Source organism: Sinocyclocheilus rhinocerous, unplaced genomic scaffold, assembly GCF_001515625.1.
Source record: "Sinocyclocheilus rhinocerous isolate Xijiao unplaced genomic scaffold, SAMN03320098_v1.1 scaffold306, whole genome shotgun sequence".
Taxonomy (NCBI): Eukaryota; Metazoa; Chordata; class Actinopteri; order Cypriniformes; family Cyprinidae; genus Sinocyclocheilus; species Sinocyclocheilus rhinocerous.
This window is the reverse complement of record NW_015662161.1, coordinates 1,167,221-1,179,115: the sequence shown is the minus strand read 5'-3', so window position 1 is coordinate 1,179,115 and position 11,895 is coordinate 1,167,221. Positions and strand designations below refer to the sequence as shown.

The following is an 11,895-nucleotide window of genomic DNA, read 5'->3' as shown; positions in this document are numbered from 1 at the left end:
GTGACGTAGACATGTGGGGGCGTGTTATAACGAGCCATTTTAGGTAGACGTGGACGAGTCTTAACTTTTATAAAGAATATCTCTTTGGGTTTGAGACTTTAGTCTTTGCAACTTTAGGGATCTTATCTATTCACGGACAGCTTGTAACACTCCAAAGAGAAAGGAAAACTTGAATTAAAATGAGTTATTAGAAGCACAATAAAGCCGTGAAAGACCTCATTACAATTTAAAGTATCATTCATGTCTCTAGTTCAAGTTATGTATCACAGTTTCTGAATCTGAGCAAAACCTACTTATCTGCCACACTCAGGTCTGACTCGATCTTGTCCAGGCCCTGAATCATGTTGTCAAACTGCTCTTCCTGGTGGTTCAGGACTCTTCCAGTATCCTCCAGCCTCCGCTGGGCTCCAGATATCAGGCTGATCAGCTCCTGGCCCTTACTAAGAGGCGCTTCAGCTCCACGGGGCTCTGTGGGTGACAGCAGCCGTTCCCTCCAGAAGTGCTCCAGCACGTGGTAAACGGCAGTACGGCAAGGCTTGAGAGAGCCAAACCAGTGCTTGATGTTTCCCTGCTCCAACACAGTAAGAGCACTGAAAATGAAGCTGGATGACTCCATCTTGATCTCCATGATACGGGAGAGCCTCAGGCTAATCAGATTCTCCTGATTCGGCTCAGAGTTGAAGCGTAGGGTGGTGCGGCTTAAGGAGAGGATGCCGCTGGCCCAGCGTTTCTCGCTGTTGATGTAATAAGAGCCGGGCCAGCTATGGATGGATGTCTCCTGGCTCATCTTTTCTGATGATTTGGCACAGTGGCCTGGACTTAGGGAGCTCACCTGCCAAGTGAGTGGTGTATATAGAAAATTAGTAAGCACGCAGTCATCCTCAGTCACTTTTACTTACATGAACAGCATACTTGTTATTTTCTCAACAACAATGTTGCTACAAACCTGGGCTACGTTTCCCAAAAGCATCGTAAACCTAAGTTGATCGTAGTTCCATTAGTGATAATAGTTTTACAATCAACTTAAGCTTGCGATGCTTTCGGGGAAACACAGCTCTGTGCAATTTTCTTTAAGAGGAACACAAAAGCAGGGGGCCCCGACAAACTTCCAACGGGGCCACAACATTTAAGATTATTTTCATTAATACATTATTTTAATTAATATTAATCTTGCTTAATTTAAATTATTTTAAAAAACAAACACACTAAATGAAGATGAAGAATTGAAATCCTTCTTTTCTTTCGTTTTTATAGAAGAACATTCAGTTCATGAATCACAAAATAAATAGTGGTTTATTAATCCAATTTTTGATTTAAAAACATTATTTGAAGACCCTTTACATTGATTTTTTTCACGTGATTCTGTATGCGCAGTAACAGTAGATACTGGTGTGGTTGGCATTACGTAATATACGCAAAACAAACACCGTGGAGATCATTTATGCCATACCTTTTAGGATGATGTTGACTTTCAAGTGACAGCTACAGCAGGGTATGACGTATTTCACGCATTAAAACAATAACATCTCTACGCATCGTAGTCAGTTGCGAGACATTTACTGTTCCGCCTCAGTGTGTCCCGTTAACGTTTAATACAACGCCCTAAATAAGAAGAAACGTAAAAAAAACCCATCAGACTCTGTTTCCCTGTCGCGTCGTAGCGATGTAAACACAGCTGAACCAAAGACTGAACGCAGCGGTGATTGTTTAAGTTCTCTAAAATCGGAGGAATTGAGGAAATATATGTGATAACTGCGTATTACAGAACTGTAACATTTTCCTTTCAGCTTCTCTAAGGGTGATTTGAAACGTGTATCTTACATTGCTAGATTAAAATTTAATTGACTAAATTAGAAGTCTGTAAAATCATTTTGCTGTGTATTGTTGAATACCAATTTTTGAAAGTTGACCAGTTGCTGGTAAATGTATATATGTGTGTACTCAATATGTTATATCCACAAATGGCCTCATTTTATTATGCAGATGAGACTCCTGTTCCTGTTGCAAACTGCAGTGCAAAAGAATACAACTCCAACCCGAAGCAGATCATGCCTTTTAAGGAGTTTATCCAGTACTGGAGAGAGTACATTCAGAATGGGCATTCTTCACCAAAAGGATGCCTTTACTTAAAGGACTGGCATATGCAAAGGTACAGCTCTTCAAAAGCGTGTAGCATGGGTTATTGTACAATAGCTTTGAATGTGATGCACAATACTAGTTTGGAAACACTGTAGTAAAATAAAGAAAGAATAGGTGCGTAAAATGATTTTACTGTCATAATGTTGAATATGTTTATGTTCATTTTAGGAACTTTCCTGAACATAATTCTTACAAGACGCCAATTTACTTCTCCTCTGATTGGCTGAATGAATATTGGGACACAATTGAAGTGGATGATTATCGGTTTGTCTACATGGGACCTAAGGGGTCATGGTACTGTGTCATTTATTTATCATATACAGTCGTAAGGGTGTAAAAGTCTGTATCCAAATTTAAAGTCTGTTTTTTGTTACATTGGTCCTATAAATAATTTTGGGTGAGATTTGGGGTTTTGAAGAAACATGAAATGCAATTGAACATCATGATGTAAACTTAGGAAATATTATTCTGCATTATGTAATTTGCACAAAAAGTCAGATTCCATTGGAAATTCGATATGTCGAACATTCTTAAATAATGTGCTGTCATTAAAGCAAAAAGAAGACATACCAAATGCTAAGAAATTTTGGAATACATGTTTTTTTATATACATTTTCTAAGTTTTATATTAAACTAGAAGATGATGAATGATCTCAGGCTTTTGAACCCCCAATGTTTAAGGTTGAACATATGAACTTCTTGTCACCCCTTTGAATGTCATGCAGTTATACCCCTTTTCCACCAGCATGAACCGGGTGCTAGTTCAGAGCCAGTGCTATTGCCGGTTCGGAGTTGGTTCAACTGGAGAGCCTTCTAAGAACCGGTTTGCCTTTCCACGGGCTAGAGAGCCACCACAGAGCCAGGTCTTACATTACTAAATACGTCTCATCTTTCCCAGTAATGCCAAACACAACAGGCTTGTTCAAGATGCATCGGCAGCATGCAAACCGATCGGCGCACGACACTAAAGCGCCGCGAAAGCGATCCAAAAGCATAAAGTGAGTCGTCTACTTTCCAATCCCTCTTGCGGCCCACCGACCGGTCCTCGCAGCGCCGATGCAGCCCGAACAAGCCTAAACACACCATCAACAATGGCGGACGTTGCATTGCTATCGATGTTCATGGCTATGCGAACCTACATCGTCATCCAACCGCGGCGAATTCGACGTGTTCGTGTTTAGCTGCGATTTCAAAAATGGCAGTCAAAAGTTTCTGTTCAACTTGTTGGTCACGGTATCCCCGCCCCCAGTCCCTGACGCAAGCGGTTCTTACTTCTAGACCAGCAATGTTTTGGTGCTACTTACGAACCACTTTTCCTGGTTCGGAGCTGGTGCTTTGGGTGTCGAAAGACAAAGAACCGAAGCTAGGCTCTGGCTCCGAACCAGCACTCAAACTGCCTTGGTGGAAAAGGGGTATCAGTGATTTTGTTCTTGCCTCTAGGACACCTTTCCATGCAGACGTGTTTCGCTCATACAGTTGGTCTGCCAACATCTGTGGACGTAAGAAATGGCTCCTGTACCCTCCAGGCCAAGAGGAGTTTCTTCGGGACTGTCACGGCAACTTGGCCTATGACGTAACAGCACCCGTACTTCAAGACAAGGGTCTGTATCCACAGTTTGAAGAGGCCTGTCAGCCTTTAGAGATCATTCAAGAAGCTGGAGAGATCATCTTTGTACCTAGTGGTTGGCATCATCAAGTTTACAATTTGGTAAGGAATAATTGTTTAATGGTGTCCATATATGCTTAATGTACTAAAACAGGGGTGTCCAGTCCTACTCCTGGAGGACCAGTGTCCTGTAGAGTTTTGCTCCAATCTGCCCAAATACACATGCTTGGAAATTTTCTACAGAAAACCTCTAGCTTGTCAGAGAGTAAAAAAATATGAAAATGTGAGAAATACAAACATTTCTATTTGTTTTTATTGTGTTACTTCTGTTGCATTGGGGTTCAATTTAACCTACATTTTTATGTTAAAAATGACCTGCATATACAAAAAACTTTTTTTTGTTCTTTTTCTTTTTTGCTGTGACTACTTGTAGTTGCACACTTGGGTGCAAATAACTACAAGTAAATATAAACAGTATCTAATATTATTTGTACTCAATGCACGTAGTATTTATTGCTGTATTTATACTTGCTCTGTCTTTTTGTTGTGTTTTTCTCAAACCCTGGCCAGATTTTTTGGGCTGTGTAACTCAACTAGATAAAGAAACAGTGACAATTCAGAAAATGAGTTTCAGTTTCAAGTAAACCTTAAGTCTTAAATTTCATAAGTTGTCTTGCATTTCTAAAACACACCTAAACACACTCAAAAATGTCAAGAAGAAATAGTTTAACCATTATTTTGAGCAGTTTGAAAATTGTGTGTCAAATTGACCTCAACACAACAGGAGGGTTAAGAAATGTCCAGAATCACCGTTTTAAATCTCATTTACAAGAATAAGTTATTCTGTGTCAGTCATAAGCATAATTACTGTAAATGAAGTTAATTTATACAGTATTATTTTGAGTGCTTATATTACATCTGTTCATTTCTCAAACACACATAAAATTTTATTCCCTTAGTTTTTCCACCGATTTCCACTAGCCCAAGCTCTGTGTAACCATCAGAGTCTCAGAAACTCATAATGTTTACAGCAGAACGCTGCCAATGTCATAGAGGACGTATATCTCTGAAAATTTCAGGTTCCTATCTGGTTGGTCCCCCACCAGAGATAATCAGCCTGAAATTGAGGGAAATCATTAAAAATTGAACTTGCTGACCCTAGAAGTGGAACATTGAGTGATCAATACATTTGGTCTTAAATTCTAAGTCTAAGGAACAAGAATGTGCTAAATATTTAGATACATTTACCATGTAATGTGCATTAGAGATCAGTTTTTGCTTCAAGGAGCTAAGACCTGAGCTGAAATATTGAGGTTTTCGGTAAATTTTGTGTACATCCAAAAATTTGTTGTGGGCCATGACACAAAGTAAAATTAAAAATAAAAACGGATGGTTTTGCTATACTAATACATAGAAGTTATCACTCAAAAAATTAGGAAAACGAAAAATGGTCAAGCAACCAAAATTGAACCACTTGAGATAGATTGACCCAAAAATAAAATTGGAGCACAGCAGAGCTGGTAATAAATGATATATAATAGCAATATAATTGCTAATAACTGATTACATGTAATCTGGATTACGTAATCAGATTCCAAAAATTAAGTACTTGTAATTAGATTAAATTACATATTAAAGGGGTCCTATTATGCTCTTTTACAAAGTCTTGATTTTGTTTTGGGGGTGTACTAGAACAGGCTCTCATACTAGGTTGTTCGAAAAACACATTATTTTTCCCATATTTTACATTATTACAACACCTCTCTCCCCAGTCTGGCATGAACGGCTCGAATAGTTCCTGTATCAAATGAAGGTATTGGTGAGCTGGGCCATTGTGTGCTGTGATTGGTTAGCTGGGCCAGTGTGTGTTGTGATTGGCAGCACTCGGCGCCTGGTCGGGAAATGTCATGCCCCATACCATAGCCGCCTGCTGCGAGCTTCAGTGCAAATATTGCGTCAATATCAAATAAATTTTAGCGCGATTTAAACCCAGATGATTGTAACCACTCTAAGTTCGTCTGCCTTGTGAAAGCTAGCGCGTCTCCGACAAGGTGATAACACTCGTTGTCTTCTCTAGTGCAGCTCAACCAGGTCTCATCCCATTCGTCGATATTTGTGATATCACAAATCCCGGAAAATATGCGTTGTAGTCCAAACGAGTCATTCGTTGTAGTTTTTGAAAAGTGATTTGACAGAAATAAAATATCTTCTTTTGAATTGGACTTTGAGCTTTGTAACTTCGCAGATCTTTTTTTATGCTCAAACAGCAACATTACAGACTAACTAAAGTTGAAAAAGTTAAAAAGCATAATAGGACAATACATTTTTATTGATTTCATGATTACATATTATTCACTCAATAGCAATACATTATTCCTAATTTATTGATTGTGCCTAATTCTTCTTTTTCATCTTTTACATTTTTCTTTCTAAAACACCCTACGACTTATGTACATTCATAACGTCTTCCAGTTTTGTGGACATTCCCACAAAGACCAGTCACTAGTCAGGTGGATATAGGCTAATTACACAGACATTTGAGAGGCCACACAGCATTTGACCACTGGATTTACAAAAAATCATTTCAGTTTTAAGAAGTGTTTTCTTAGCATTTCAACATTACATCAACTACTAATGAACTGATTTTTTTTATATGATCACTCAGAGGGTTATTTAATATCATGCATTACTTTGTCTTTAGAAGGCTTTTGTCTCTCAAACACATTGAAATGCACAAATTCATGTTATTTCTTATTTACATGTAATTCAGGGATTCCCAAACCTTTCACCTAATATAATAATTTACAGTATCCCTGAGATTTTAAAATAAATATTTTTAATAATGAAGTATCACATTTGCATGTTCAAGGTTCTCTGACGTTGGTTAATGGTCACATGACATGCAGGTAAACAAGATAAAATTTTTCTAGTGTTTTGATTGATGTTGTTTTAAAATAATTTAGTCTAATTTTACATTTTTATGATTTATTTAATTATTTGCTTTTCATTAAACTCACATACACCCTGCAGTTCCTTGGTAATGTAATGTTTAATGCACTTCATGTTGTCAATAACAACGAATGGAATATATTTTCTTTTTCTATGCATTTTTATATAGATATTGTACAAGATTATCCTATTTAAATCAATGTGTTTAAAAGTAATCTAAAAGTAGTCTGATTATATTACCTGAAATGTGTAATGTAATGGATTACGATACTAACTACAGTTTTTGTCATGTAATGTGGAATCAATAACGGATTACAATGTGTAAGTAATCTACCTCAGGAGTGCAGTCTTGTAATCCTCAAGACCTTGATAACTGGAGCAGGACTGGACACCTCTGTACTAGACGTTATCTTTGACATTTTTATGAAAGACTGTAGTATCAAGCTCTTTTGGTTCTCCAGCCCCTAAAGAGAAAATCTTCCTTGACCAACTTGCTAACTCAAGTTTCAATAATGCATCTTTTAATAATAGGTGGATACCATTTCCATCAATCATAACTGGCTGAATGGCTGTAATTTGGATATCATGTGGCAGCTTCTGCAAGAAGAACTTTCTTCTGTCCAGAGAGAAATCGAGGAATGGCGTGATACCATGGATAGCTGGCATCAGCATTGTCAGGTAACTCTTTATTTTTGGCATCAGTCATCACCTTTTTAGGTCCAAAAGGTCCAACAAATGTGGCTAATAAAGACTCGCTATGTGCTGCAGTACTACTGAAAAATCATAATCCTGTAAACATCATTTTAATATTCCTGTGGTAATACATTGATTTATGTTCATTTTCAGGTGATCATGAAATCGTGTACAGGAATCGATTATGGGGAGTTTGCCTCTTTCCTTAAGACTATTGCAAATAATCGAATGTCCTTTTTAAATTCATGTCCCAGAAATGCAGGGAATTGCCAAGACCACCTTGCCGAAAGTCTGTTTGCTTTAGGCCCTCAGCATGCGGCCTTTGACCTTCAGAGAGTATTGCATATATTTGAGAGCATGCTTAGCAACGAAGACTTTAAGAGACTAGACCCTTCAACTCTGAGCTTCAAACCTGAGGAACTGCTTCAGGAGATCAGAGAGGCTGTTCGAACCATTGTATAAAAGCTATACTGTATGTGGAAGATCAGCTATGGCAAATGTTAATAAATTCTTTTAACAACATATTTGTGTTATTTAATTGCCGTTTATGCTGTCATTATATTTTTATTATGGCAAACAGTGTTGGGGAGTTACTTTTAAAAGTAATGCATTACAATATTGTGTTACCCCATAAAATGTAATTTGGCGTTACAAAAAACAGTTATATTTTTGGCAACTGTTAAGGTCCTTTCACACCAAAAGTGAAATTAATAAGCCTCAGGCTGAAGGAAGTGCCTCTGCACTTCACTCCCAATTTCTCTCAACATGGCAACTTGTAAGTAACTTGCGTTACTTATTTGAAAAAGTAACACTGATATTTTGTTGTAAATTTAAAATTAATGCATTACTTTACTAGTTACTTGGAAAAGAAATCTGATTATGTGACTCACGTTACTTGTAATGCGTTACCCCCAACACTGATGACAAATATTAGGTTATGAGCACACAATCTTGGACTTCTCCTTTAAAGATGTTGACATGCTCCTTCCAGTGCTATATCAAAGATGATAAAACAATGTTTTAGTAGATGTTTCTTATTCGTGTTTAAAATTTCAGTAATGTGTTTGCTTTATGCAACCTGGACCACAAAAAATGTCATAAGGGTCAATTTTTTGAAATTGAGATTTATGCATCATCTGAAAGCTGAATAACCATTGCTTTCCATTGATGTATGGTTGTTAGGACAATATTTGGCAGACTATATACAACTATTTGAAAATCTGGAATCTGAGGGTGCAAAAAAATCTAAATATTGAGAAAATCGCCTTTAAAGTTGTCCAAATGAAGTTCTTAGCAATGCATATTACTAATCAAAAATTAAGTTTTGATATATTTATGGTAGGAAATTTATAAAATATCTGCATGGAACATGATCTTTACTTAATATCCTAATGATTTTTGGCATAAAAGAAAAATCGATTATTTTGACCCATACAATGTATTGTTGGCTATTGCTACAAATATATCCCAGCGACTCAAGACTGGTTTTATGGTTCAGGGTCACACATATAATTGTTGGATACCACATAGGGGAAATTTGGCACCCATTTATTTTAAACAAAACCAAGGTAAGAGTATTTCAAAGAGCTTTTTAAATAACAAACATTTTTTAAACATTTTATTTTAAGGTGTCAACTAAAACATTGTCATCAGATTTCTGTGTGAAAGTTGTAGTTTAAATTTTTTTAATTAACTAAAATATTATCTGCATCACAATTCATTCAGGTGGGCCTTTGACCTTTCTAGTGTTGCTGATTCATTGATCTTTACTGTTTTTTGGCCACCAGTCAGGTACAGTAGCCTGTAAAGTCACTGTCATGCCGTCAGAGGATTTAAGTTTTAGTGGCTCTTTGGCATGAGCCAAGCGTACGAGGCTCAGTCCCAGCGAGTCCATTCCTGCCCTGTGTTTCCCAGCTGGTTTGCCCCCCTCAGTCTCAAGAGCGGCACCTTGGTCCAGGGTCTCAGCCGGAGCAGACATGGTAACAGGCATTAGGCGCTTTCGTATCACACCAGTGTGGTGAGTTCTGGCAGTCAGTTCCTGTCCGATGTAGCATCCCTTGCTGAAGCTAATTCCCTGCATGTAGACAAGATTAGACTCCAGCGGAAGGGCCTCACCTGGCGGAAGGTCTTTCACTCCTTCAGGCAGTCCTGTAGAAATTAGTTAAATTACAGAACTGATTACAAGAAACGATCAATCACAAAGGATGTGCTGACTCTTCAATACTATTTTAGTACATTTAAATGGACAAAATGCTACTATTACCAAACAATATCCATTATACACTTTGATGATGACTATTGCTTAAGATTAACATATGTGACCCTAAACCATCGTCTGAAAGCTGAATAAATAATCTTTCCACTGATGTATGGTTTGTTATGATAGGACAATATTTGGCCGAGATACAATTACTTGAAAATCTGGAATGTGAGTATATATATATATATATACATCAGGTAAATTAAACAAATTTCAGGTATAAACTTATAGATCATGAATTATGCCACTTTTTCACATCAAAATGACTGTCAAAAAGTGGACCAATATCTACAATTTATATTCATATTTGAACTAGTACAAGTCATAAGCTTGGACACATTTAACTGAATTTATTCTTCTAAATAGTTGATCTAAAATGTTGTGCTTAAAAGCTCAAATTAGTTTTATAGACAAACATAAACTGTGCCAGCATATGAATTTATTTAATAAACTTAATTGTTATTATTATTTTTTAGGTAGTGTTTAATAAGCATCTCAGATCATTCCACTTTGTGAAGCTGGTTGAGAAAAGCCTAATCTAGACAAAAGATGGCTGTATTGAAGAAGCTAATATATTAGATCCGTTTACATTTTTTGTAGCTACATAATAATAATAATAACTAACTTCTCACTAGTGGTGTATGCATTAGGGAACATCTATATTTTAGGTTTTTGACTGATCTTTTTTATATTATTTACTTACATGGTCCAGCAGTGTGACAAATGAATTTTAAAAGTACTTTTAAAAGTAAAAAGAAATTGTATAGCGTCATTCAATTTATTTGAGGTCATAAAGCTGCTTGAATCATTTATATAAAATAACGTGAGATGAATTCATCTAAAATAGGTTTAGATGAAGTATAGCTAGTTACACTAGCTTAACACTTAACATGTCAATTATCCATATCCACTTTCTTAAGAAGACAGAGAACTACTGCATGTTTAAGTCCAGAACAATGTAGACTAACAATGATCAACACATGCATCAGCTTGTCAAGATTATTCGAAGTAATAATACAAGTGGTTTAATACCGATTTCATAGCGATGTCTGTGGTATTCTTCAGTGTTGCCCTCTCGACAAGCAGAGATGATCTCATGTGGGTTATTCTGACAGCTACTGATCATTCTCCAGCCCACAAGTTCAGTTCTTGGGTCTTGCTCCAGTACTAACACTTTATCTGCTGCAGTAACATCCGGCTTTGACTGCCCCACTACTGCAGCTTTATTTTGAGGTAACAGAGCCCATAGTGAGAGACTGGGACACAAGCTGAAGTTTACTTTGCGACGTATCTTGTAAACTTTCAGAAGCTGCATAATGGAGTCCTGTACAGTGCTGTCACACTCCAGAAGTACACCATTAAATCCATCTGGGTTCCCTTTTAAACTGAATAACAAAAAAAAGTTCCATTAATACATACATGAAAAACCTGCAAAACTCTTTATACTGTGTTTAGCACAGATTCTCTAAAGATCTCTAAAAATGTTTTTCTACTTCAAAATGTAATGTTGTGTTACTTGCTATTTATTTGTGAAATTTACTAGCAATTTTTGCACTTCTTTTTTCCTTCGCACAGACGTTTCTGCTGTTTGCTGCAACTAAATCTGCAATAAAAACGTCTCAGTAATGAACTTTAATGATCTCAACTGTTTGCGATTGTTGCTGCTGAAAGATGTACTTGTGCAACTTCTGTCACAAAGCCATTATTGTTGTTGTTTTAATAGAAAAACATTAAAATAATTTTGTTTGAGTTAATATTTGAAGGTTTCGCTTTTGAGAGAAGCGTTGGTTTTACATTGCTTTCAATGCAGTATATGATAGGCTAAACATAATAAATCAGGAAACTAGATGAAGGAAATTAAAGGGGTCATATGATGTTGCTAAAAAGAACATTATTTTGTGTATTTGGTGTGGTGAAATGTGTTTATGCGGTTTAAGGTTAAAAAAAAACATTATTTTCCACATACTGTACATTATTGTTTCTCCTCTATGCCCCGCCTTTCTGAAACGCGTAGATTTTTACAAAGCTCATCGGTCTGAAAAGCAAGGTGTGCTCTGATTGGCCAGCTATCCAGTGCGTTGTGATTGGCCGAATACCTCAAGCGTGTGACGGAAATGTTACGCCCCTCACATACTGTTGATGCCGTGTCCGGCCGGAGCGACGAGACATAAACATTAAAACCCATTACAAACGAGGCATTTGTTGCATCCAGTAGGGACATAATTACGGATTATAATGACTTACACTG

At 36.9% G+C, this 11,895-nt stretch overlaps 3 protein-coding genes and 1 long non-coding RNA gene across 4 annotated transcripts in view; 2 read left to right on the top strand and 2 right to left on the bottom strand.

Annotated features, from left to right (window-relative positions):
• LOC107727537 (uncharacterized) overlaps positions 1-1,524 on the top strand; it is a 22,045-nt gene extending 20,521 nt beyond the window's left edge. Inside the window, exon 3 of the long non-coding RNA XR_001638370.1 lies at positions 1,458-1,524. This is a non-coding gene — a long non-coding RNA (uncharacterized LOC107727537). The remainder of the gene's footprint in view (positions 1-1,457) is intronic.
• LOC107727535 (synaptosomal-associated protein 47-like) overlaps positions 1-1,525 on the bottom strand; it is a 14,615-nt gene extending 13,090 nt beyond the window's left edge. The window contains exons 1-2 of the mRNA XM_016537427.1: positions 1,451-1,525; positions 294-832 (exon numbers count right to left, since the gene is read on the bottom strand). Coding sequence (XP_016392913.1) covers positions 294-787 — 494 coding nt within the window. The 5' untranslated portion in view covers positions 788-832; positions 1,451-1,525. The remainder of the gene's footprint in view (positions 1-293; positions 833-1,450) is intronic.
• A 436-nt stretch (positions 1,526-1,961) lies between these two features.
• Positions 1,962-7,880, top strand: jmjd4 (jumonji domain containing 4). Its single transcript, XM_016537367.1, has 5 exons — positions 1,962-2,149; positions 2,308-2,433; positions 3,580-3,847; positions 7,226-7,372; positions 7,541-7,880. The coding sequence occupies exons 1-5, from the start codon at positions 1,962-1,964 to the stop codon at positions 7,847-7,849; spliced, it is 1,038 nt and encodes a 345-aa protein (XP_016392853.1). The 3' UTR covers positions 7,850-7,880.
• Positions 7,881-8,923: 1,043 nt separating this feature from the next.
• The window catches only part of iba57 (iron-sulfur cluster assembly factor IBA57), a 4,951-nt gene continuing 1,979 nt past the window's right edge, over positions 8,924-11,895 (bottom strand). The window contains exons 2-3 of the mRNA XM_016537374.1: positions 10,680-11,032; positions 8,924-9,535 (exon numbers count right to left, since the gene is read on the bottom strand). Of these exons, the coding sequence (XP_016392860.1) occupies positions 9,144-9,535; positions 10,680-11,032 (745 nt within the window). The 3' untranslated portion in view covers positions 8,924-9,143. The remainder of the gene's footprint in view (positions 9,536-10,679; positions 11,033-11,895) is intronic.